Below are 27,935 nucleotides of genomic sequence, written 5' to 3'. Positions count from 1 at the left end.
TAAAATTATATATTTACCACGTACGAAAGTGTTTGTGTGTGAATTTAAGTGTATGGATGAATTCATTTATAAATACAAATCTAGGAAATGTGAAAATACTATATGCGAAGTTAAGTGTTTGGATGAATAAATTATATTAAACAGGTAAGGATGATCTTATATTATATTAATGAAATGAATAAAATGTAAACTATAAAAGAAAAAAAAAATGCGTCATATATATACATGTGAGGTGGATAGTTAATTCTATATTAATTTAATATGAATATATTAGTACCGTATTACAAGGCCATATTGTAGAAGTTAATGATGTATATCTATACATGCGAATGTAACAAAAAATAACTTTACAAAAACATAATTAGAAGAAATAAGAAGTAAATGAAAATATAATAAATAAATGTAAGTTGAAGAAAATAGATTTATTCAAATAAATCTCTAAGCTCATCATTTTTGTAGAATCTATAATTTCTAAACACCTTTAACATTATATATGATCTATACCTAATGTCGTTTGTAATCTACTTCTGCATTGTGATATATATGGAAAAAAGCAAATAAAAATTGTTTCAAAAGAAGAAAATATACACGAAAATGTTAATAGAATGAAATATTCGTGTAAGACCGTACGAGTTATTCCCCTTATTTTTAAATTTAAGTTTTATTATATCAAGTATGAATGACTTATATAATATTTAATAATTTAATTTCAATTATCCGTAACATCATTTACATTGTGCAAATATGTTATACAGCATAAAAACCCAACCAGATCTCTTTTTAATAATTGTAATAATTCAATTCGGGTACACTAGGTCTGACCAATCAAAACGCCCCATGTCGTCATGCGTGAGTAAGTTTGTTTGTATGTTTACCTGTTACAGTCGGAGAGCAGGGAATATCCCCAGACTCATACGACACTGGTCTCCTCAACTGGCCTTTACCGATTAATTCCAATTGATTGATTGATTGACTGAATACACAGGTAAATATATGTAAATATATTTCGTTTTTCTCCACAACATTAACATTTCCTATTTTTAGATCACACTTATAATATGATTTAAGGTGGTAGTCTCACATTCCCCAAAATTTTCCTGTAGTTCAATATTTTTCATATTTGATTTATGAAGTAAATATGTTGTTATGCATCTTCTGTCAAAGTTTCGAAGAAATTGAACCATCTATTTTTTCTGAATAAATATTCAAATTTGCCATTTTTGAGTAGATTTGCACATGAAAAAACAGCATTAGTCTGTACTAAATCCGCCCCGTAAATGAAAATAATTAACAAAATGTTCGCATTGGTTCTTACCAGGAAGTTAAATGTAAACCTACCCGCTGACAGTTGATCACAAAGGAATAGTGCCAGCAACATGCAATCAACAAGGTAAGATCGATTTAAAAACAAATGTTGCTACCGTCATAAGGCAAAATATTTCATTTATTTCAATTAAACTACTTAAAGGCGTTGGCTCTATAGACATTTTTCTCTCTCTATATATATGTAATACGTATATAATTTGTCAAGGTTTATAACTCGGCGGGCCATATAACACTACCCGATTTCAGAAAAAGTATGATTATTAACAAAGTCTATAAGATGTGACAATGGGAATACTTTCAATTGACAGACAGATAAGTTGTCTTTAATTTGGTATGTAACTATAAATGAAGTTTTGTAACCATTTTTTATGGTATTTGATTACATGCATTTTGACAATATGTCAAAGACCTCTGTATTTACTAATTACACCTCTGTCTGGTAATACACTGATTACACCTGTCTGGTCAGACACTGATGACACCTGTCTGGTCATTCACTGATTACACCTGTCCTTGAACTTGATATGATACATTTGGTCATACACTGATTACACCTCTGTCTGCATATGTGTGAAGTCTCAAATTTAAGTGATGTTACTTTTAAATAATTTGAATACATGTTAGATAGACTACAATTAATATTTAATGAATAGTGAATACATATCGTTACGTAGTACTGTAAATGCCGACCAGGACACATTGCGCGCGGCTTCGAGAATCCTAAATAACTCAAAGTTTTGTTTAAAAATTACGATAAAAAATAACTATAATCTGACTCATTTGTATGTCATAAACTAAATTTCCAAATTTCTGACGAAAAAAGTTATCCAGAATACGTAATTCTAGATGACTCTGAAAAAGGACGAAATTCGGTATCTCGACAGTACTGTTACGTAATGGCTGTCGTGCGCTTGAGGTGATCTACGAAAGCAAATTTTAATTTGGTCATAATCACACATCGTAGGTGTTTTACCAAGTAAAAGTTAGAAAACAGTAATCGCTTATTAAAATGTCAGTATGATATTTTGAGGAACAACTTTGAATTTAATTTGTAATTTCAAGTTGATATTCGCAATATGTCTGTCAATGTTTATACGTAATGGCGACCGTTGTTTCTCGTGGCGGTCGTAAATGGAGTATAAACAGGGTAAAATATATGAATACCATATGTTTAAATATATATATTATTGTTAAATATTTTTATTTACACTTTTTGAAATTAAAATAACGCATTTGTTCTCGGATTGCCGTACTATTTATTACTATAAAATGTAAACAAACATCGCAAGCGGCTGTGTTCCCACTATGTTTACGTGTACAGATATACGGAGTTGTACCTTTGACCGCCCGGATGTACCTTTGTGTGACGTCATCGCCATCTTTTCTGAAATCTCCTATAGTGATATATCATTGTTGGATACCGCAGATGACACCAAGCAACACATCACACTCGGTCACATCATACACAACGGGCGAACCAGTCGTCTCACTGTTAATGCCGAACACTTAACAGCAGCTGAAAGGAACTACCACTTTTATAGACTCTGGTGTGTCTCGGCGAGGGGACAGACCCCAGAGCCTACCTCACAGGGGTGCTCAAATGAAGGCCAAAAGGGAGATAGTGTCAAGGATGACATTTTTTGAAGAAGAAAGTACATCAGGTGAATTTTAAGAATGGAATATTCCTTAATTTGAGATAAATTGTCATGATTAAATCAGGATCATGTACGTCCAAAACGAATCGCAACACCCCTCTCAACAAAACGATCCCCCTTTTAACATATTATTTGGAGATCTATTTCGGCATTTTCAGTCTTTAAATGATTCAGCCGGGCATGGAAGGTTTTATACGATGCCCCATCATATTTTCCGATCTGTGTCAATGCAACAAATGCTTCTGGACTTGGGGTGGGAAATGATCATGGATAAGCGCAATGTTACCGTACCGCACATGTTTTTTAATAACAAGTTATCTCAAATTAAGGGAAAATCTCAAAACACATAACCGAAACATTCTTAAAATGGTGTAGAATATATTCCCAGCGGTACTACCTGGCAACCGGTCAGGAAGAAAATATAAGATGCTATATCTATTCGTATTTTACGATCATGCAATAGGGACAGCAGGTACAGTTCTAACCCCTACCTGCAGGGCAAATTAAAATAATGTCTATGTAATTATAAAAAGGCAACATTATATAGAAAACCAACAAAAATACAACGCGGGCAATTATCTGGCCGCCTACTTATAACAATACTACTACACCAATTAAATAAAAATAACCAATGCCTATTAAGTTATTTGTAATATTCGTTTGATTGATTAATTAATTAATCAATTGTGTAGTGTGCGGTGCGTGTTTTAGAAGACTGCAGTATATTTGTGTTATGTCTTCTTGATTAGAACAACTATTATCCTATTTTTGTTGTTTGATTAATTAATGTCCTATTAACAGCCAGGGTCATGTAAGGACGGCCTCCCATGTATGCGGTGTGTAAGCATGTATGGTTCATGAAGAGACTGGTTCAGCAGGAAGGTGAACACAAGTTGTTGTCTGACCTAGAATTGTGACCATGACTATTGTTATTTTCGGTCATCCCAGGTAATGTCACCATCCTAAAATATCTGGCGAGATTTTAAGAAAAAAAAAAGTTTAAAGATGATGATCGTATTGGAAGTGAAATTTGAATTTTAAGTACTTGTTTTTTTGGTTGATTAAAAGAGAAAACCCAATAATTTTACTGTAAGAACAATGAAAATGAAGTTAGTTTATTAGAGATAAGATGAAGTAATTGTGTAATTGGTAGTTGACATACATTGACAGATTAACTTGTTGATTTGAAGTGTTAGTGGTTTGATAGTGTGTGTATGGTGAAGGGGGTCAGAAAATCAATTTCCAGATTTCATTGGGGTGTATTGTGCTAGTTGTTCCATCTATTTAAGTATGGGGTATATATGTGCCATGCAGTGTCAATGTTTAGTTTAGGGTTCCATATCTCGAACGTTCTGAGTTATATTAAGTGACGAAATAATAAATCATAGAGAAAAATATCCAGAATTGATATGGGATAAAGAATAAATATACAAGATCACAAGTTGTATTTCATTTTTTTTTTTTTTTTTTTTGAAATTTTTATTTCATGGCTAAATACTGTCTTAATAATTTAATTCTTACTCACTTCAATATAATTTTCCATAAATTACCATCTTTTTCATCAACACTCTATTTATCACTAGTATGCTTATATTGTTATAATACTAATACTTTCACTTATACTTAATGCTTTCATCTTATACCTTGGGGTGTGTTGCTTGGTGTCTTCGGCGGCATGCTTCAGTGATATAGCACTATAAAAAGGGCAACAGTTCCACTGTACAAGAAGACACAACATAAATATACCTCAGTCTCCCAAAACACGCACCTCGCACAACATACACGCAACACACATTTTTTGGGCTTAATCGACTTCTCTTTTTGGAAACAAGCTCTCCTGCTAAACTGAAATCTCTTTCCGAGGACACAGAACTCCCTTGCACACACAGAACTTTTTTAGCAACTACTGGGAGTCTTGGAAAAAAAATATGCCCTGCAGGTAGGGCGTTAGAATTGTACCTGCTGCCCCTATTGCATGATCGTAAAAGGCGATTAAATTTAGGATCTTATCTTTTCTCTTCTTCCTAACTGACTTTCTCTATCCTAATGTTTGTTTGTTTGTTTGATTGATTAAAGTCCTATTAACAGCTATGGTCATGTAAGGACGGCCTCCCATGTATATGGTGTTTTGCGTGTATGTTGTGCGAGGTGCGTGTTTGGGAAGACTGTGGCATATTCGTGTAGTGTCTTCTTGTATAGTGGAACTGTTGCCCTTTTTATAGTGCTATATCACTGAAGCATGCCGCCGAAGACACCAAGCAACACACCCCACCCGGTCACATTATACTGACAACGGGCGAACCAGTCGTCCCACTCCCAGTATGCTGAGCGCTGGTAGGGCGTTAGAATTGTACCTGCTGCCCCTATTGCATGATCAAGAGGCGACTAAATTTAGGATATTTTCTTTTCTCTTCTTCCTAACTGACTTTATCTTTCCTAATGCCTCCCTTGGCACCGCCTCACTTTTGGCCCTGAGTTGAGCGTTCGCCCTTGTGAGGAAGGCTCTGGGTTCTGTCCCCTGGCCGAGACACACCAAAGTCTATAAAAGTGGTAGTTTCTTCTTCTCCTGTCCTAATGCCTCCCTTGGCACCGCCTCACTTTTGGCCTTGAGTTGAGCGTTCACCCCTGTGAGGAAGGCTCTGGGTTCTGTCTCCTGGCCGAGACACACCAAGTCTATAAAAGTGGTAGTTTCTGCTCCTGCTTAGCGCTCAGCAAACAGGGAGTGAGACGACTGGTCCGCCCGTTGTCAGTATAATGTGACCGGGTGGGGTGTGTTTACTTGGTGTCTTCGGAAGCATACTTCAGTAATATAGCATTATAAAAAGGGCAACAGTTCCACTATACAAGAAGACACAACATATATATCCCAAAACACGCACCTCGCACAACAAACTCGCATCACACCGCATACATGGGAGGCCGTCCTTGCATGACCGTAGCTGTTAATTGGACGTTAATTAATCAAACAAACAAAGGTTTATTACATGTATATTGACGTCCTGTTAGAAGCCAGGGTCATGTAAGGACGACCACCCATGTATAGAATAAATTGCGTGTATGGAGTGCACGGTGCGTGTTTCGGGACACTGCGGTACATTTATGTTTTGTCTTCTTATATAGTGGAACCTGTGGCCGTGCGGAAGATAGGGTGTAAGAATTGTTCTTACTGTCCCTATGACATGATCGTTAAAGGCGACTAAATTTATGGTCTTATCTTTTCTTTCTTCCTAGCGCCTCCTTACCTCACTGGCCTGTCACTGAAGCATGCATTTATACAAAAAGACATAATACGAATACACCGCAGTCTCCCAAAACTTTGTTTGATTAATCAACGGTCTGAGGGTCAACACGCACCTCGCACTACATAACCCTTCAGACCGCATACATGGGATACCGTCCTTATATGACCCTGGCTATTCATAGGACGTTAAACAAACAAAATAAAACCTGTTCTAATAATTAGCTTAACATGTATTCGAAAAAGTACATAAAAGAACATGTAGAAAAACAAGGGGTAAAAAGAAGCACCCTGTAGGACACAAGCGGTGAAATTAATATAAGCAATGACAATATGATATTTTGTCTGTTTGAATAATTAAGGTCCTTTTAACAGCTATGGTCATGTACATGTAGATGATGAGCTTTCCTCCAACTATCAAACCTAACAGACCCAGATATACGATGTAGAATGAGACATAGATGATGAGCTTTCCTCCAACTATCAAACCTAACAGACCCAGATATACGATGTAGAATGAGACATAGATGATGAGCTTTCCTCCAACTATCAAACCTAACAGACCCAAATATACGATGTAGAATGAGACATAGATGATGAGCTTTCCACCAACTATCAAACCTAACAAACCCAGATATACGATGTAGAATGATACATAGATGATGAGCTTTCCACCAACTATCAAACCTAACAAACCAAGATATACGATGTAGAATGATACATAGATGATGAGCTTTCCACCAACTATCAAACCTGACAAACACAGATATACGATGTAGAATGAAACATAGATGATGAGCTTTCCTCAAAACTATCAAACCTAACAGACCCAAATATACGATGTATAATGATACATAGATGATGAGCTTTCCTCAAACTATCAAACCTAACAGACCCAAATATACGATGTATAATGATACATAGATGATGAGCTTTCCACCAACTATCAAACCTGACAAACACAGATATACGATGTAGAATGATACATAGATGATGAACTTTCCTCCAACTATCAAACCTAACAGACCCAAATATACGATGTATAATGATACATAGATGATGAGCTTTCCTCAAACTATCAAACCTAACAAAACCAAATATACGATGTAGAATGAGACATAGATGATGAGCTTTCCTCCAACTATCAAACCTAACAAACCCAAATATACGATGTAGAATGAGACATAGATGATGAACTTTCCACCAACTATCAAACCTAACAGACCCAGATATACGATGTATAATGATACATAGATGATGAGCTTTCCTCCAACTATCAAACCTAACAGACCCAGATATACGATGTAGAATGAGACATAGATAATGAGCTTTCCACCAACTATCAAACCTAACAGACCCAGATTTACGATGTATAATGATACATAGATGATGAGCTTTCCTCCAACTATCAAACCTAACAGACCCAGATATACGATGTAGAATGAGACATAGATGATGAGCTTTCCTCCAACTATCAAACCTAACAAACCCAAATATACGATGTAGAATGAGACATAGATGATGAACTTTCCACCAACTATCAAACCTAACAGACCCAGATATACGATGTATAATGATACATAGATGATGAGCTTTCCTCCAACTATCAAACCTAACAGACCCAGATATACGATGTAGAATGAGACATAGATAATGAGATTTCCACCAACTATCAAACCTAACAAACCCAGAATATACGATGTAGAATGAGACATAGATGATGAACTTTCCACCAACTATCAAACCTAACAGACCCAGATATACGATGTAGAATGAGACATAGATGATGAGCTTTCCTCAACTATCAAACCTAACAAACCCAGATATACGATGTAGAATGAGACATAGATGATGAACTTTCCACCAACTCCCAAAACTAACAAAACCCAGATATAGGATGTAGAATGATACATAGATGATGAACTTTCCACCAACTATCAAACCTAACAGACCCAGATATACGATGTATAATGAGACATAGATGATGAGCTTTCCTCCAACTCCCAAACCTAACAGACCCAGATATACGATGTAGAATGAGACATAGATGATGAACTTTCCACCAACTATCCAAAACTAACAAACCAGATATACGATGTATAATGAGACATAGATGATGAACTTTCCACCAACTATCAAACCTAACAGACCCAGATATACGATGTAGAATGATACATAGATGATGAGCTTTCCTCCAAACTATCAAACCTAACAAACCCAGATATACGATGTAGAATGAGACATAGATGATGAACTTTCCTCCAACTATCAAACCTAACAACCCAGATATACGATGTAGAATGAGACATAGATGATGAACTTTCCACCAACTATCAAAACCTAACAGACCCAGATATACGATGTATAATGATACATAGATGATGAGCTTTCCTCCAACTATCAAACCTAACAAACCCAGATATACGATGTAGAATGAGACATAGATGATGAACTTTCCACCAACTCCCAAAACTAACAAACACAGATATACGATGTAGAATGAGACATAGATGATGAACTTTCCACCAACTATCAAACCTAACAGACCCAGATATACGATGTAGAATGATACATAGATGATGAACTTTCCTCCAACTATCAAACCTAACAGACCCAAATATACGATGTATAATGAGACATAGATGATGAGCTTTCCTCCAACTCCCAAACCTAACAAACCCAGATATACGATGTAGAATGAGACATAGATGATGAGCTTTCCTCCAACTATCAAACCTAACAAACACAGATATACGATGTAGAATGAGACATAGATGATGAGCTTTCCTCCAACTATCAAACCTAACAGACCCAGATATACGATGTAGAATGATACATAGATGATGAGCTTTCCACCAACTATCAAACCTAACAGACCCAGATATACGATGTAGAATGAGACATAGATGATGAGCTTTCCTCCAACTATCAAACCTGACAGACCCAGATATACGATGTAGAATGATACATAGGTGATGAGCTTTCCTCCAACTATCAAACCTAGCAAACCCAGGTATACGATGTAGAATGATGCATAGATAATGAGCTTTCATCCAACTCTCAAAGCTGTCAAACCCATATAAGTATATATATATATGAATGTAAGTGTATGAATGGGCAAAATTACATGCAGTTAGCACATACGAAAGTGCTTATATATGAATGTAAGTGTACGGAAAGATAAAATTATATATTTAGCACGTACGAAATTGTTTTTTGTGTGAATTTAAGTGTTTGAATAAATTCATTTATAAATTCAAATCTAGGAAATATGAAAATACAATGTGCGAAGTTAAGTGTTTGGATGAATAAAATATATTAATCAGGTAAGGATGATCTTATATTATATTAATGAAATGAATAAAATGTAAACTATAAAAGAAAAAAAACCAAATGCGTGATATATATACGTGTGAGGTGGATAGTTAATATATATGAATTCAATATAAATATATGAATACCGTAATATAAAGCCATATTGTAGAAGTTAATGATTTATATCTATACGAGCAAATTTAACAAGAAATAACTTTACAAAAAAATAATTAAAAGAAATAAGAAGTGAATGAAAATATAATCAATAAATGTAAGTTGAAGAAAATAAATTTATACAAATAAATATCTATATATAAAGCTCATCATTTTTGCAGAATCTATAATTTCCAAACACCTTTAACACTATATATCATCTATACCTAATGGCGTTTGTAATCTATTTATATTTGTGGAAAAAGCAAATTAAGATCGAATAGGTTAATAGAATTAAGACCGTACGAGTTATTCCCCTTATTTTTAAATTTAAGTTTTATTATCTCAAGTATGAATGACTTATATAATATTTAATAATTCAATTTCAGTTATCCGTAACATCATTTACATTGTGGAAATATGTTATATATTTCATAAAAACCTAACAGGATATCTTTTTAATAATTGTAATAATGGCTGAACTTGATACATCTACCACCTCAGTTAAGGTTCACTGATCTGGACCTGGACCATCCAAAAAAATACAATCATTTTATTTCAATAAAAAGAATAGTGATGATGCATTTGTGTTTCTTCAGATGTGAACAGGTAACAAGGCATTCAAACCTAATACAGGTGAAGATCTGATTTAATGTAAAGTATATACATGTAACATGTGTATATACAAAAAAGTCTGGAGTTATTCTTGTTTTATTGCACTGTTTAAATATTAGAGTTAAATTCTATCTTTTTTACCTCATTTAATAAATATGTTATTCACAAATAAATTTTGTTATAGGTTGACTGCTTTGCAATCATAAGATTTAGTGGTAACTATTTTATCAAACAGCTGCAATGATATCAAAAGTCAAGTTCTGACATCTTATTCTTAATCTCTGTTAAATCTTAAATCTTTGAAAAGAGAGTATGAAATTGCACAAAATATTAAATAAATGAAAAGCCTGAATGTAACTAGAATGACTGTTTGTTTCAATGTTAGCATATTAAAGCTTTGATCATACTCTATTGCTTTCTTATCAAAATTCAAAAAGGAAGAGATTGATCATTACATGTATTTTGCCTTATGTTTGTTTACAGATTTACATGGAGAAAACTGAATATACAGTATATTATTTGGTTTGTTAATAAAATTGAATATTTAGTCTCAAATAAATCCATCAGTATTTCAAATTCAATAAATGTTATTGACTCATAGATATTAGACATTGGCCTATGGCTGTCAAGAAAAAGCTTTATCCTCTCCAATTTGTATAATTGTGGTTTTCTTTTTCATTGCTGCTCACAAGAAACATTTGAATGGATCATCAAATAGACAACCAGAAGACTGATTTCTCTTCTTAAAAACATTTGAAGTGTCATCATAATTGTCCCAAGTAAACCAAATAAGATTCATGTATATTTACATGTACATACATTCTATATACATGGTACATGTATAAATATTTAATGTTTCATAAAATGAAAGGAAGACAAGTAGGTTTCTTTAAATATCTGCTGAAGTAATACTCCCTCTCATTCTACAGAGTACTCCCTTAATGCACAGGGCCTTGTTACTATTGATGATATATATAAGATAGGACACGTCTATTTACATACATTACACGTGTCCTATCTTATATATATCATCAATAGTAACGAGGCCCTGTGCTTAATGTGAAGCTCATGTGTAACTCACCAGTACACTTTACTTATACTGACTAAAGTAGACCTAGTGCATTAGCAATCTGTTTCTATTTGCAAAGAAATGTTCATCATATTTAAATTGACTGTGTTGTAAAACATGTACTTAATGTTTCTGGTGTTAAATAGGTATTAAATATACCGGACATGTACATTATGTATAATTTTAATGTGCATATGTATACATGTACATTGCCTCCCGTAATGTAGAGGGGCCTACAAGTGTACGTGTTGTACATGTACTTTTGATCAATGAATTTATTATTTTTATTTCAATGGCGGTAACTACAGACACAGAGATTGGTCCACAATTATTTCTCAATAATCTTTCATATATAAACTGTCAGTTTAATCAGGTTTCGTGATTCATATGGAAAATTGAGGATTTTTAACATTTTTCAATCTGCGTTCCGTACCAACAGCTGACATGGATGAGTGTGTAATATAACATTGCATTGAAGCGACGAGTTACCCTTATATTTCATCTGTGACTGTTTTAGAAATAAGAAAATAGTATAAAAATACCTTATTCAAGCACTTATTATCTTATCATGAGTTGTCACGCCGATATTTACACCAAAAACAACGCGTTTCGTCGTGTTGACATCGGTAACAAATGTGTCAGGTAATAGACCGGAAGTGCCGTTTTTGTCAGGTGTTCCTTACGTCATTACAAAATATGCCGCTTGCATCACTGAGAAATGCAAATGGTTTATTCGGGTACACTAGGTCTGACCAATCAAAACGCCCCATGTCGTCATGCGTCAGTAAGTTTGTTTGTATGTTTACCTGTTACAGTCGGAGAGCAGGGAATATCCCACAGACTCATACGACACTGGTCTCCTCAACTGGCCTTTACCGATTAATTCCAATTGATTGATTGATTGACTGAATACACAGGTATGTATATGTAAATATATTTCGTTTTTCTCCACAACATTAACATTGTCTATTTATAGATCACACTTATGATATGATTTAATTGCAGACGTTCGCCTTGGTTCGTACTCACCAGGAAGTTAAATGTAAACCTACCCGCTGACAGTTGATCACAAAGGAATAGTGCCAGCAACATGCAATCAACAAGGTAAGATCGATTTAAAAACAAATATTGCCACCGTCATAAGGCAAAATATTTCAGTTATTTCAATTAAACTACTCAAAGGCGTTGGCTCTATAGACCTTTTTCTCACTCATTGTATGTAATAAGGGTGAAAGAAGTAATAGCAACAGGATTTTCCAGATGACACGGGATCCAATCAAACGTAAGTCTGTTGGATACGAATTACTTCAAATGGTAAATATGGGACAAGGAAGTAATTCCAACCGTGTGGACAAAACAAAATTGTCAAATATTCGAGGCGATCTGCCCCTTTATCAATACGTATGTAGCTTGTCAAGGTCTATAACTCGGCCGGCCATATAACACTACCAAATTTCAGAAAAAAGTATGATTATTAACAAAATGTATAAGATGTGACAATGGGAATACTTTCAATTGACAGAAACATAATTTGTCTTTAATTTGGTATAAAACTATCAATGGAATTTTGCAACCAAATTTTTTGATGGTATTTGATTACATATATATTGACAATATGTCAAAGACCTCTGTATTTACTGATGACACCTCTGTCTGGTCATACACTGATTACACCTGTCTGGTCATACACTGATTACACCTGTCTGGTCATGCACTGATTACATCTCTCTGGTCATACAATGATTACATCTGTCTGGTCATACACTGATTACACCTGTCTGGTCATACACTGATTACATCTGTCTGGTCATAAACTGATTTCACCTTTCTGGTCATACACTGATTACACCTGTCTGGTCATACACTGATTTTATCTGTCTGGTCATACACTGATTACACCTGTCTGGTCATACACTGATTACACCTGTCTGGTCATACACTGATTATACCTGTCTGGTCATACACTGATTACACCTGTCTGGTCATACACTGATTACACCTGTCTGGTAATACACTGATTACACCTGTCTGGTCATACACTGATTACACCTGTCTGGTCGTACACTGATTATACCTGTCTCTGGTCATACACTGATTACACCTGTCTGGTCATACACTGATTACACCTGTCTGGTCATACACTGATTACATCTGTCTGGTCAAACATTGATTACATCTGTCTGGTAATACACTGATTACACCTGTTTGGTCATACACTGATTACACCCGTCTGTTCATACACTGATTACACTTGTCTGGTCATACACTGATTACATCTGTCCGGTCATACACTGATTACACCTGTCTGGTCATACACTGATTACACCTGTCTAGTCATACACTGATTACACCTGTCTGGTCATGCACTGATTACACCTGTCTGGTCATACACTGATTACACCTGTCTGGTAATACACTGATTACACCTGTCTGGTCATACACTGATTACACCTGTCTGGTAATACACTGATTACACCTGTCTGGTCATGCACTGATTACATCTGTCTGGTCATACACTGATTACATCTGTCTGGTCATACACTGATTACATCTGTCTGGTCATACACTGATTACATCTGTCTGGCCATACACTGATTACACCTGTCTGGTAATACACTGATTACATCTGTCTGGCACATATGACATGATTACACCTGTCTGGCCATACACTGATTACACCTGTCTGGTCATGCACTGATTACACCTGTCTGGTCATGCACTGATTACACCTGTCTGGTCATGCACTGATTACACCTGTCTGGTCATACACTGATTACATCTGTCTGGTCATACACTGATTACACCTGTCTGGTGATACACTGATTACACCTGTCTGGTCATACACTTATTACACCTGTCTGGTCATGCACTGATTACACCTGTCTGGTCATACACTGATTACATCTGTCTGGTCATACACTGATTACACCTGTCTGGTCATACACTGATTACATCTGTCTGGTAATACACTGATTACACCTGTCTGGTAATACACTGATTACATCTGTCTGGTCATACACTGATTACATCTGTCTGGTCATACACTGATTACATCTCTGTCTGGTCATACACTGATTACACCTCTCTCTGGTCATAAACTGATTACACCTGTCTGGTAATACACTGATTACATCTGTCTGGTCATACACTGATAACATCTCTGTCTGGTCATACACTGATTACACCTCTCTCTGGTCATAAACTGATTATATCTGTCTGGTCATACACTGATAACATCTCTGTCTGGTCATACACTGATTACACCTCTCTCTGGTCATAAACTGATTATACCTGTCTGGTCATACACTGATGACACCTGTCTGGTCATGCACTGATTATACCTGTCTCTGGTCATACACTGATTACACCTGTCTGGTTATACACTGATTACACCTGTCTGGTCATACACTGATTACACCTGTCTGGTAATACACTGATTACACCTGTCTGGTCATACACTGATTACACCTGTCTGGTCATACACTGATTACACCTGTCTGGTCATACACTGATTACACCTGTCTGGTCATACACTGATTACACCTGTCTGGTCATACACTGATTACACCTGTCTGGTCATACACTGATTACACCTGTCTGGTCATACACTGATTACACCTGTCTGGTCATACACTGATTATATCTGTCTGGTCATACACTGATTACACCTGTCTGGTCATACACTGATTACATCTGTCTGGTCATACACTGATTACACCTGTCTGGTCATACACTGATTACACCTGTCTGGCCATACACTGATTACACCTGTCTGGTCATACACTGATTACACCTGTCTGGTCATACACTGATTACACCTGTCTGGTCATACACTGATTACACCTGTCTGGTCATACACTGATTACACCTGTCTGGTAATACACTGATTACATCTGTCTGGTCATACACTGATTACATCTCTGTCTGGTCATACACTGATTACACCTGTCTGGTCATACACTGATTACACCTGTCAGGTCATACACTGATTACAGATGTCTGGTCATACACTGATTACAGATGTCTGGTCATACACTGATTACAGATGTCCTGGTCATACACTGGTCATACACTGATTACACCTGTCTGGTCATACACTGATTACACCTGTCTGGTCATACACTGATTACACCTGTCTGGTCATACACTGATTACACCTGTCTGGTCATACACTGATTTTATCTGTCTGGTCATACACTGATTATACCTGTCTGGTAATACACTGATTACACCTGTCTGGTCATACACTGATTACAGATGTCTGGTCATTAACTGATTACACCTGTCTGGTCATACACTGATTACACCCGTCTGGTCATACACTGATTACACTTGTCTGGTCATACACTGATTACATCTCTGTCTGGTCATGCACTGATTACACCTGTCTGGTCATAAACTGATTACACCTGTCTGGTCATACACTGATTACACCTGTCTGGTCATACACTGATTACACCTCTCTCTCTCCATACACTGATTACACCTGTGTAGCCATACACTGATTACACCTGTCTGGTCATACACTGATTACGCCTCTCTGATCATACACTGATTACATCTCTGTCTGATCATACACTGATATATGAAAAATTATAGAGAAACAAAAACAAATTTAAAAATGGTAATGGTGCTGCAAATTATTTTTATTTCTATTTTTCTTCCAAAAACAGAAGGAAAATATCTTGTGAAATAGAATTGGAAATATTTATTAAATAATTTTAAAGTTTTTTATTTTCAATTTTCTAGTTAGCACAGTACTGCAATAAAAAATTGATATTTTTGGGGGCCAGTTGAATGTAATTTCGGGAAAGTGAATTTTTGGGCTCTACTTGCCCGGGGCAATTGACTTTGTTTTTTTTTCACCCCTGATTTTCCCCAATATCTTCCGAATTCCGAGTTATTTTCCCCAATTGAAAAGGCATGTGCTGTTGAAAATATTAATTGCAAAAACCACTGTAGGTATAGAGAGGTGGTAGATATGGACATATGGTAGGTATAGAAAGGTGGTAGGTAAAGACAGGTGGTAGGTTTAGACAGGTGGTAGGTACAGACAGGTGGTAGGTTTAGACAGGTGGTAGGTATAGGCAGATGGTAGGTATAGATAGGTGGTAGTTATAGACAGGTGATAGGTATAGACAGGTGCTAGGTATAGACGGGTGGTAAGTACAGACAGGTGGTATTTATAGACAGGTGGTAGTTAAAGACAGGTGGTAGGTATAGACAGATGGTAGTTATAGACAGATGGTAGGTATAGACAGGTGGTAGTTATAGACAGGTGGCAGTTATAGACAGGTGGCAGTTATAGACAGATGGTTGGTATAGACAGGTGGTAGTTATAGACATAAGGTAGGTATAGACAGGTGGAAGTTATAGACAGGTGGTAGGTATAGACAGGTGGTAGGTATAGACAGGTGGCAGTTATAGACAGATGGTAGGTATAGACAGGTGGTAGTTATAGACAGGTGACAGTTATAGACAGATGGTAGTTATAGACAAATGGTAGGTATAGACAGGTGGTAGTTATAGACAGGTGGCAGTTATAGACAGGTGGTAGGTATAGACATATGGTAGGCATAGACAGGTGATAGTTATAGACAATTGGTAGTTATAGACAGTTGGCAGCTATAGACAGGTGGTAGTTGTAGAAAGGTGGTAGGTATAGACAGGTGATAGTTATAGACAGGTGGTAGGTATAGACAGGTGGTAGTTATAGACAGGTGGTAGTTATAGACAGGTGGTAGTTATAGACAGGTGGTAGGTATATACAGGTGGTAGGTATAGACAGGTGGTAGGTATAGACAGGTGGTAGTTAAAGACAGGTGGTAGGTATAGACAGGTTGTAGTTATAGACAGTTGGTAGGTATAGACAGATGGTAGTTTTAGACAGGTGGTAGTTATAGAAAGCTGGTAGGTATAGACAGGTGGTAGTTATAGACAGGTGGTAGTTATAGACAGGTGGTAGTTATAGACAGGTGGTAGTTATAGACAGCTGGTAGGTATAGACAGGACGCAGATATAAATAAATGGTAGTTATAAACAGGTGGTAGGTATAGATTAATTGAAGGTTTAGACAGGTAGTAGTTATAGACAGGTGGTAGGTATAGACATATGGTAGGTATAGACAAGTGGTAGTTATAGACAGGTGCTAGTTATAGACAGCTGGTAGGTATCGACAGGTCGTAGATATAAATAAATGGTAGTTATAGACAGGTGGTAGGTATAGACTAATTGTAGGTATAGTCAGGTGGTAGGTATAGACATATGGTATGAATAGACAGGTGGTAGTTATAGACAGATGGTAATTATAGACATGTGGTAGTAATAGACATATTGTAGGTTTAGACAGCTGATAGCTATAGACATACGTTAGGTATAGATAGATGGTAGTTTTATACATTTGGTAGTTATAGACAATTGAAAGGTATAGACAGATGGTAGTTATAAACAGGTGGTAGGTATAGACAGATGGTAGTTATAGAAAAGCGGTAGGTAAAGACAGGTGGTAGGTATAGACAGGTCGTAGATTTAGATAGGTGGTAGGTATAGACAGATGGTAGTTTTAGACAGGTGGTAGTTTTAGGCAGGTGGTAGGTATAGACAGAATTATTTATAGACAAGCGGTAGGTATAGACAGGTGGTAGGTATAGTCTGGTGGTAGGTATCGACAGGTGGTAGTTATAGACAGATAGTAGGTATAGATAGGGGGTAGATATAAACAGGTGGTAGATATAGACAGGTGGTAGGTATAAAAAGATGGTAGGTGAAGACAAGCGGTAGGTTTAGGCAGGTGGTAGATATAGATTTATGGTAGGTATACACAGATGGTACATGTAGGTTTCGACAGGTGGTATATATAGACAGGGGTTAGTTATAGACAGATGGTAATTATAGACAGGTGGTAGTTATAGACAAGTGGTCAGTATAGAAAGGTGGTAATTATAGACAGGTAGTAGTTATAGACAAGTGTTAGGTATATACAGGTGGTAGTTATAGACAGGTGGTAGTTATAAACAAGTGGTAGGTATAGACAGGTGTTAGGTATAGACAGGTGGTAGTTATAGACAGGTGGTAGTTATAGACAGGTAGTATGTATAGGCAGGTGGTAGGTATAGACAGGTGGTAGTTATAGACAGGTAGTAGGTATAGACAGGTGGTAGTTATCGACATATTGTAGGTATAGACAGGTGGAAGTTATAGACAGGTGGTAGTCATAGACAGATGGTAGATATATACAAGCGGTAGGTATAGACTGGTGGTAGTTATAGACCTGTGGTAGGTAAAGACAGGTGGTAGTTATAGACGGGTGGTAGGTATAGACAGGTGGTAGTCATACACGGGTGGTAGGTATAGACGGATGGTAGATATAGACAAGCGGTAGGTATATATTGGTGGTAGGTATAGACAGGTGGTAGATATAGACGGGTGGTAAGTATATACAGGTGGTAGGTATAGACAGGTGGTAGGTATGGACGGGTGGTAGAAATAGATTGATGGTAGGTATATACAGGTGGTAGGAATATAGACAGGTGGTAGTTATAGACAGGTGGTAGTTATAGACAGATGGTAGTTATAGACATGTGGTAGTTATAGACATGTGGTAGGTATAGACATGTGATAGTAATAGACATATGGTAGGTTTAGACAGCTGATAGCTATAGACATACGTTAGGTATAGATAGATGGTAGTTTTATACATTTGGTAGTTATAGACAATTGATAGGTGTACAGATGGTAGTTATAAACGGGTGGTAGGTATAGACAGATGGTAGTTATAGAAAAGCGGTAGGTAAAGACAGGTGGTAGGTATAGACAGGTCGTAGATTTAGACAGGTGGTAGGTATAGACAGTTGGTAGTTTTAGACAGGTGGTAGTTTTAGGCAGGTGGTAGGTATAGACAGAATGTAGTTATAGACAAGCGGTAGGCATAGACAGGTGGTAGGTATAGTCTGGTGGTAGGTATCGACAGGTGGCAGTTATAGACAGATAGTAGGTATAGATAGGGGGTAGATATATACAGGTGATAGATATAGACAGGTGGTAGGTATAGTCTGGTGGTAGGTATCGACAGGTGGTAGTTATAGACAGATAGTAGGTATAGATAGGGGGTAGATATAAACAGGTGGTAGATATAGACAGGTGGTAGGTATAGTTTGGTGGTAGGTATCGACAGGTGGTAGTTATAGACAGATAGTAGGTATAGACAGGTGGTAGTTATAGACAGGTGCTAGTTATAGACAGGTCGTAGATTTAGACAGGTGGTAGGTATAGACAGTTGGTAGTTTTAGACAGGTGGTAGTTTTAGGCAGGTGGTAGGTATAGACATAATGTAGTTATAGACAAGCGGTAGGCATAGACAGGTGGTAGGTATAGTCTGGTGGTAGGTATCGACAGGTGGCAGTGATAGACAGATAGTAGGTATAGATAGGGGGTAGATATACACAGGTGGTAGATATAGACAGGTGGTAGGTATAGACAGGTGGTAGGTATAGTCTGGTGGTAGGTATCGACAGGTGGTAGTTATAGACAGATAGTAGGTATAGATAGGGGGTAGATATAAACCGGTGGTAGATATAGACAGGTGGTAGGTATAGTCTGGTGGTAGGTATCGACAGGTGGCAGTTATAGACAGGTGGTAGTTATAGACAGGTAGTATGTATAGGCAGGTGGTAGGTATAGACAGATGGTAGTTTTAGACAGGTAGTAGGTATAGACAGGTGGTAGTTATCGACATATTGTAGGTATAGACAGGTGGAAGTTATAGACAGGTGGTAGTCATAGACAGATGGTAGATATAACAAGGGTAGGTATAGACTGGTGGTAGTTATAGACCTGTGGTAGGTAAAGACAGGTGGTAGGTATAGACTGGTGGTAGGTATAGACAGGTGGTAGTCATACACGGGTGGTAGGTATAGACGGATGGTAGATATAGACAGGTGCTAGTTATAGACAAGTGGTAGTTATAGACAGGTGGTAGGCAGGTGATAGGTATAGACAGGTGGTAGGTATAGACAGGTGGCAGTTATAGACATGTGCTAGTTATAGACAGCTGGTAGGTATAGACAGGTCGTATATATAAATAAATGGTACTTATAGACAGGTGGTAGGTATAGATTAATTGTAGGTTTAGTCCGGTGGTAGGTATACACATGTGGTATGTATAGACAGGCGGTAGTTATAGACAGATGGTAGTTATAAACAGGTGGTAGGTATAGACATGTGGTAGTAATAGACATATGGTAGGTTTAGACAGCTGATAGCTATAGACATACGTTAGGTATAGATAGATGGTAGTTTTATACCTTTGGTAGTTATAGATAAATTGATAGGTGTACAGAATAGTTATAAACAGGTGGTAGGTATAGACAGATGGTAGTTATAGAAAAGCGGTAGGTAAAGACAGGTGGTAGGTATAGACATGTCGTAGATTTAGACAGGTGGTAGGTATAGACAGTTGGTAGTTTTAGACAGGTGGTAGTTTTAGGCAGGTGTGTAGGTATAGACAGAATGTAGTTATAGACAAGCGGTAGGCATAGACAGGTGGTAGGTATAGTCTGGTGGTAGGTATCGACAGGTGGCAATTATAGACAGATAGTAAGTATAGATAGGGGGTAGATATAAACAGGTGGTAGATATAGACAGGTGGTAGGTATAAAAAGATGGTAGGTGAAGACAAGCGGTAGGTTTAGGCAGGTGGTAGATATAGATTTATGGTAGGTATACACAGATGGTACATGTAGGTTTCGACAGGTGGTATATATAGACAGGGGTTAGTTATAGACAGATGGTAATTATATACAGATGGTAGTTATAGACAAGTGGTCAGTATAGAAAGGTGGTAATTATAGACAGGTAGTAGTTATAGACAAGTGTTAGGTATATACAGGTGGTAGTTATGGACAGGTGGTAGTTATAAACAAGTGGTAGGTATAGACAGGTGTTAGGTATAGACAGGTGGTAGTTATAGACATGTGGTAGTTATAGACAGGTACTAAGTATAGGCAGGTGGTAGGTATAGACAGGTGGTAGTTTTAGACAGGTAGTAGGTATAGACAGGTGGTAGTTATCGACAGGTGGTAGGTATAGACAGGTGGTAGGTATAGACAGGTGGTAGTTATGTACAGGTGGTAATGAAAAACAGGTGGTAGTTATAGACAGGTGGTAGTTATAGACAGGTGGTAGGTATAGACAGGTGGTAGTTTTAGACAGGTGGTAGTTATAGACAGGTGGTAGGTATAGACAAGGTGGTAGGTATAGGTGGTAGATGACGGTGGTAGATATAGACAAGCGGTAGGTATATACAGGTGGTAGGTATATGACAGGTGGTAGATATAGACGGGTGGTAGAGTATATACAGGTGGTAGGTATAGACAGGTGGTAGTATGGACGGGTGGTAGTATAGATTGGTGGTAGGTATTTACAGGTGGTAGGCATATAGACAGGTGGTAGGTATAGACAGGTGGTAGGTATAGACAGGTGGTAGGTATAGACAGGTGGTAGTTATAGACAGGTGTAGTTATAGACAGGTCGTAGATTAGACAGGTGGTAGGTATAGACAGGTGGTAGGTATAGACAGGTGGTAGGTATAGACAGGTGGTAGTTATAGACAGGTGCTAGTTATAGACAGGTCGTAGATTTAGACAGGTGGTAGGTATAGACAGTTGGTAGTTTTAGACAGGTGGTAGTTTTAGGCAGGTGGTAGGTATAGACATAATGTAGTTATAGACAGGTGGTAGATATAGACAGGTGGTAGGTATAGTCTGGTGGTAGGTATCGACAGGTGGTAGTTATAGACAGATAGTAGGTATAGATAGGGGGTAGATATAAACAGGTGGTAGATATAGACAGGTGGTAGGTATAGTCTGGTGGTAGGTATCGACAGGTGGCAGTTATAGACAGATAGTAGGTATAGATAGGGGGTAGATATAAACAGGTGGTAGATATAGACAGGTGGTAGGTATAGTCTGGTGGTAGGTATCGACAGGTGGTAGTTATAGACAGATAGTAGGTATAGATAGGGGGTAGATATAAACAGGTGGTAGATATAGACAGATGGTAGGTATAGTCTGGTGGTAGGTATCGACAGGTGGCAGTTATAGACAGATAGTAGGTATAGATAGGGGGTAGATATAAACAGGTGGTAGATATAGACAGGTGGTAGATATAGACAGGTGGTAGGTATAGTGTGGTGGTAGGTATCGACAGGTGGTAGTTATAGACAGATAGTAGGTATAGATAGGGGGGTAGATATAAACAGGTGGTAGATATAGACAGTGGTAGGTATAGTATAGTGGTGTGGTAGGTATCGACAGGTGGTAGTTATAGACAGATAGTAGGTATAGATAGGGGGTAGATATAAACAGGTGGTAGATATAGACAGGTGGTAGTATAGACAGGTGGTAGTTATAGACAGTGGTAGGTTATAGGCAGGTGGTAGGTATAGATTGGGTAGTTATAGACAGGATGGTAACAGGTAGGTATAGACAGGTGGTAGTATATAGACAGGTGGTAGTTATAGACAGATGGTAGGTTTAGACAGGTGGTAGTTATAGACAATGGTAGGTATAGACAGGTGGTAATTATAGACAGGTAGGTAGTTTATAGACAGGTGGTTAGTATATAGACAGGTGGTAGTTATAGACAGGTGGTAGTTATAGACAGGTGGTAGGTATAGACAGGTGGTAGTTATAGACAGGTATAGAGTAGTTATAGACAGGTGGTAGTATAGACGGGTATTATAGACAGGTGGTAGTTATAGACAGGTGGTAGGTATAGACAGGGTGGTAGTTATATAGACAGGTGGTAGTTATAGACAGGTGGTAGTTATAGACAGGTGGTAGGTATAGACAGGTGGTAGTCGGTGGAGTATAGACAGGTAGTAGGTATAGACAGGTGGTAGTATAGACAAGTAGGTATAGACAGGTGGAAGTTATAGACAGGTGGTAGTAAAGACAGATGGTAGTTATATACAAGTGGTAGGTATAGAAGGTGGTAGTTATAGACTGGTGGTAGGTATAGACAGGTGGTAGTATAGACAGGTGGTAGGTATAGAGGTGGTAGTATAGACAGGTGGTAGGTATAGACAGGTGGTAGTATAGACAGTGGTAGGTATACGACGGTGGTAGGTATAGACGTGGTAGGTATAGACGGTGGTAGATATAGGGAGGTGGTAGGTATAGACAGGTGGTAGGTATAGACAGGTGGTAAGTATAGACAGGTGGTAGGTATATGACAGGTGGTAGGTATGACGGTGGTAGGTATATGGTAGGTATAGACTGGTGGTAGGCATATAGACAGGTGGTAGTTTTAGAAGGTGGTAGGTATAGACAGGTTGTAGGTTGGACAGGTGGTAGGTATAGACAGGTGGTAGGTAAGTAATATAGACAGTGTAGGTAGTTATATAGACAGGTGGTATGTAAAGACAGATGGTAGGTATAGATAGATGGTAGATTATAGACAGGTTGTAGGTGTAGATTGATGGTAGGTATAGACAGGTGGTAAGTATAGACAGGTTGTGTAAGTATAGACAGGTGGTAGGTTTAGACAGCTGGGAGGTATAGACAGGTGGTAGGTATAGACAGGTGGTAGTTATAGACAGGTGGTAGTAGGTGTAGATTGACAGGTGGTTAGGGTGGTATATAGACAGGTTGGTAAGTATAGACAGGTTGGGTAAGTATAGACAGGTGGTAGGTTTAGACAGGTGGTAGGTATAGACAGGTGGTAGTTATAGACAGGTGGTAGGTATAGACAGGTGGTAGATTATAGACAGGTGGAGTTATAGACAGTGGTAGGTATAGACAGTTGGTAGTTATAGACAGGTTGGTAGTTGTAGAAAGGTGGTAGTTATAGACAGTAGGTGAGTAGTTATATAGACAGGTGATAGTTATAGACAGTTGGTAGTTATAGACAGGTGGTAGTAGCTATAGACAGGTAGTAGTTTAGACAGGTGGTAGGTATAGACAGGTGGTAGGTTATAGACAGGTGGTAGGTATAGACAGGTGGTAGGTATAGACAGGTGGTAGTTATAGACAGGTGGTAGGTATAGACAGGTGGTAGGTATAGACAGGTGGTAGGTATAGACAGGTGGTAGGTATAGACAGGTGGTAGGTAAAGACAGGTGGTAGGTATAGACAGGTGGTATTTATAGACAGGTGGTAGGTATAGACAGGTGGTAGGTATAGACAGGTGGTAGTTATAGACAGGTGGTAGGTATAGACAGGTGGTAGGTAGGTAGTTATGACAGTGGTAGGTTATAGACAGGTGGTAGTATAATAAATGGGAGTTATAGACAGGTGGTAGGTATAGATTAATTGTAGGTATTAGACAGGTAGTAGTTATAGACAAATGGTAGGTATAGACAGGTGGTAGGTATAGACAGGTGGTAGGTATAGACAGGTGGTAGTTATAGACAGGTGCTAGTTATAGACAGTGGTAGGTATCGACAGGTCGTAGTTAATAAAGAGTATGAATGGTAGGACAGTGGTAGGTATAGATTAATTTAGGTTTAGTCAGGTGGTAGTTATAGACATATGGTATGTATAGACAGGTGGTAGTTATACACTGATGGTAGTTATAAACAGGTGGTAGGTATAGACATGTGGTAGGTATAGACATGTGGTAGTAATAGACATATTGTAGGTTTAGACAGCTGATAGCTATAGACATACGTTAGGTATAGATAGATGGTAGTTTTATACATTATGTAGTTATAGACAATTGAAAGGTATAGACAGATGGTAGTTATAAACAGGTGGTAGGTATAGACAGATGGTAGTTATAGAAAAGCGGTAGGTAAAGACAGGTGGTAGGTATAGACAGGTCGTAGATTTAGATAGGTGGTAGGTATAGACAGATGGTAGTTTTAGACAGGTGGTAGTTTTAGGCAGGTGGTAGGTATAGACAGAATTATTTATAGACAAGCGGTAGGTATAGACAGGTGGTAGGTATAATCTGGTGGTAGGTATCGACAGGTGGTAGTTATAGACAGGTGGTAGGTATAGACAGGTGGTAGGTATAGACAGGTGGTAGATATAGACAGGTGGTAGGTATAGACAGGTGGTAGTTATAGACAAAGCGGTAGGTTTAGGCAGGTGGTAGATATAGATAGATTTATGGTAGGTATACACAGATGGTGCATGTAGGTTTCGACAGGTGGTATATATAGACAGGGGTTAGTTATAGACAGATGGTAATTATAGACAGGTGGTAGTTATAGACAAGTGGTCAGTATAGAAAGGTGGTAATTATAGACAGGTAGTAGTTATAGACATGTGTTAGGTATATACAGGTGGTAGTTATAGACAGGTGGTAGTTATAAACAAGTGGTAGGTATAGACAGGTGTTAGGTATAGACAGGTGGTAGTTATAGACAGGTGGTAGTTATAGACAGGTAGTATGTATAAGCAGGTGGTAGGTATAGACAGGTTGTAGTTATAGACAGGTGGTAGGTATAGACAGATGGTAGTTATAGACAGGTGTTAGTTATAGACAGCTGGTAGGTATAGACAGGTGGTAGTTATAGTAGACAGGTGGTAGTTATAGACAGCTGGTAGTTATAGACAGATGGTAGTTATAGTATAGGTATAGACAGTGGTAGGTATATACAGGACGCAGATATAAATAAATGGTAGTTATAAACAGGTGGTAGGTATATATTAATTGTAGGTTTAGACAGGTAGGTAGTTATAGACAAATGGTAGTTATAACAGGTGGTAGGTATAGACAGGTGGTAGGTATAGACATGTGGTAGTAATAGACAATGTAGGTTATAGACAGCTGATAGCTATAGACATACGTAGGTATAGATAGATGGTAGTTTTATACATTTGGTAGTTATAGACATTGAAAGGTATAGACAGATGGTATTTATAAACAGGTGGTAGGTATAGACAGATGGTAGTTATAGAAAAGCGGTTGGTAAAGACAGGTGGTAGGTATAGACAGGTCGTAGATTTAGATAGGTGGTAGGTATAGACAGATGGTAGTTTTAGACAGGTGGTAGTTTTAGGCAGGTGGTAGGTATAGACAGGTGGTAGGTATAGACAGCTGGTAGGTATCGACAGGTCGTAGATATAAATAAATGGTAGTTATAGACAGGTGTGGTAGGTATAGATTAATTGCAGGTTTAGTCAGGTGGTAGGTATAGACATATGGTATGTTTAGACTGGTGGTAGTTATAGACAGATGGTAGTTATAAACAGGTGGTAGGTATAGACATGTGGTAGGTATATACAGGACGCAGATATAAATAAATGGTAGTTATAAACAGGTGGTAGGTATATATTAATTGTAGGTTTAGACAGGTAGTAGTTATAGACAAATGGTAGTTATAAACAGGTGGTAGGTATAGACATGTGGTAGGTATAGACATGTGGTAGTAATAGACATATGGTAGGTTTAGACAGCTGATAGCTATAGACATACGTTAGGTATAGATAGATGGTAGTTTTATACATTTGGTAGTTATAGACAGGTGATAGGTATAGACAGGTGCTAGGTATAGACGGGTGGTAAGTACAGACAGGTGGTATTTATAGACAGGTGGTAGTTAAAGACAGGTGGTAGGTATAGACAGATGGTATTTCAGACAGATGTAGGTATAGACAGGTGGTAGTTATAGACAGGTGGAGTTATAGACAGGTGGCAGTATAGACAGATGGTTGGTATAGACAGGTGGTAGTTATAGACATAAGGAGGTAGACAGGTGGAAGTTATAGACAGGTGGTAGGTATAGACAGGTGTAGTTATAGACAGATAGTAGGTATAGATAGGGGGTAGATATAAACAGGTGGTAGGTATAGACAGAATTATTTATAGACAAGCGGTAGGTATAGACAGGTTGTAGGTATAGTCTGGTGGTAGGTATCGACAGGTGGTAGTTATAGACAGATAGTAGGTATAGATAGGGAGTAGATATAAACAGGTGGTAGATATAAACAGGTGGTAGATATAGACAGGTGGTAGGTATAAAAAGATGGTAGTTGAAGACAAGCGGTAGGTTTAGGCAGGTGGTAGATATATAGATTTATGGTAGGTATACACAGATGGTACATGTAGGTTTCGACAGGTGGTATATATAGACAGGGGTTAGTTATAGACAGATGGTAATTATAGACAGGTGGTAGTTATAGACAAGTGGTCAGTATAGAAAGGTGGTAATTATCGACATATTGTAGGTATAGACAGGTGGAAGTTATAGACAGGTGGTAGTCATAGACAGATGGTAGATATATACAAGCGGTAGGTATAGACTGGTGGTAGTTATAGACCTGTGGTAGGTATAGACAGGTGGTAGTTATAGACGGGTGGTAGGTATAGACAGGTGGTAGTCATAGACGGGTGGTAGGTATAGACGGATGGTAGATATAAACAAGCGGTAGGTAGGTATAGACTGGTGGTAGGTATAGACAGGTGGTAGATATAGACAGGTGGTAAGTATATACAGGTGGTAGGTATAAACAGGTGGTAGGTATGGACGGGTGGTAGGAATAGATTGATGGTAGGTATATACAGGTGGTAGGCATATAGACAGGTGGTAGTTTTAGAAAGGTGGTAGGTATAGACA

General features: G+C 37.8%; 1 protein-coding gene across 2 annotated transcripts in view; it reads left to right on the top strand.

Annotated features, from left to right (window-relative positions):
* Positions 1–12,127: 12,127 nt before the first annotated feature.
* Positions 12,128–27,935, top strand: part of LOC138333722 (uncharacterized) — a 39,079-nt gene continuing 23,271 nt past the window's right edge. For both annotated transcript variants that reach the window (XM_069282279.1, XM_069282278.1), the window contains exons 1-2: positions 12,128–12,288; positions 12,377–12,475. In XM_069282279.1, the coding sequence (XP_069138380.1) occupies positions 12,462–12,475 (14 nt within the window). In that variant the 5' untranslated portion in view covers positions 12,128–12,288; positions 12,377–12,461. The remainder of the gene's footprint in view (positions 12,289–12,376; positions 12,476–27,935) is intronic.

This window comes from Argopecten irradians, chromosome 10 (assembly GCF_041381155.1).
Source record: "Argopecten irradians isolate NY chromosome 10, Ai_NY, whole genome shotgun sequence".
NCBI lineage: Eukaryota > Metazoa > Mollusca > Bivalvia > Pectinida > Pectinidae > Argopecten > Argopecten irradians.
The sequence above is the reverse complement of the archived record's forward strand: the minus strand, read 5'-3'. Positions and strand labels throughout refer to the sequence as shown.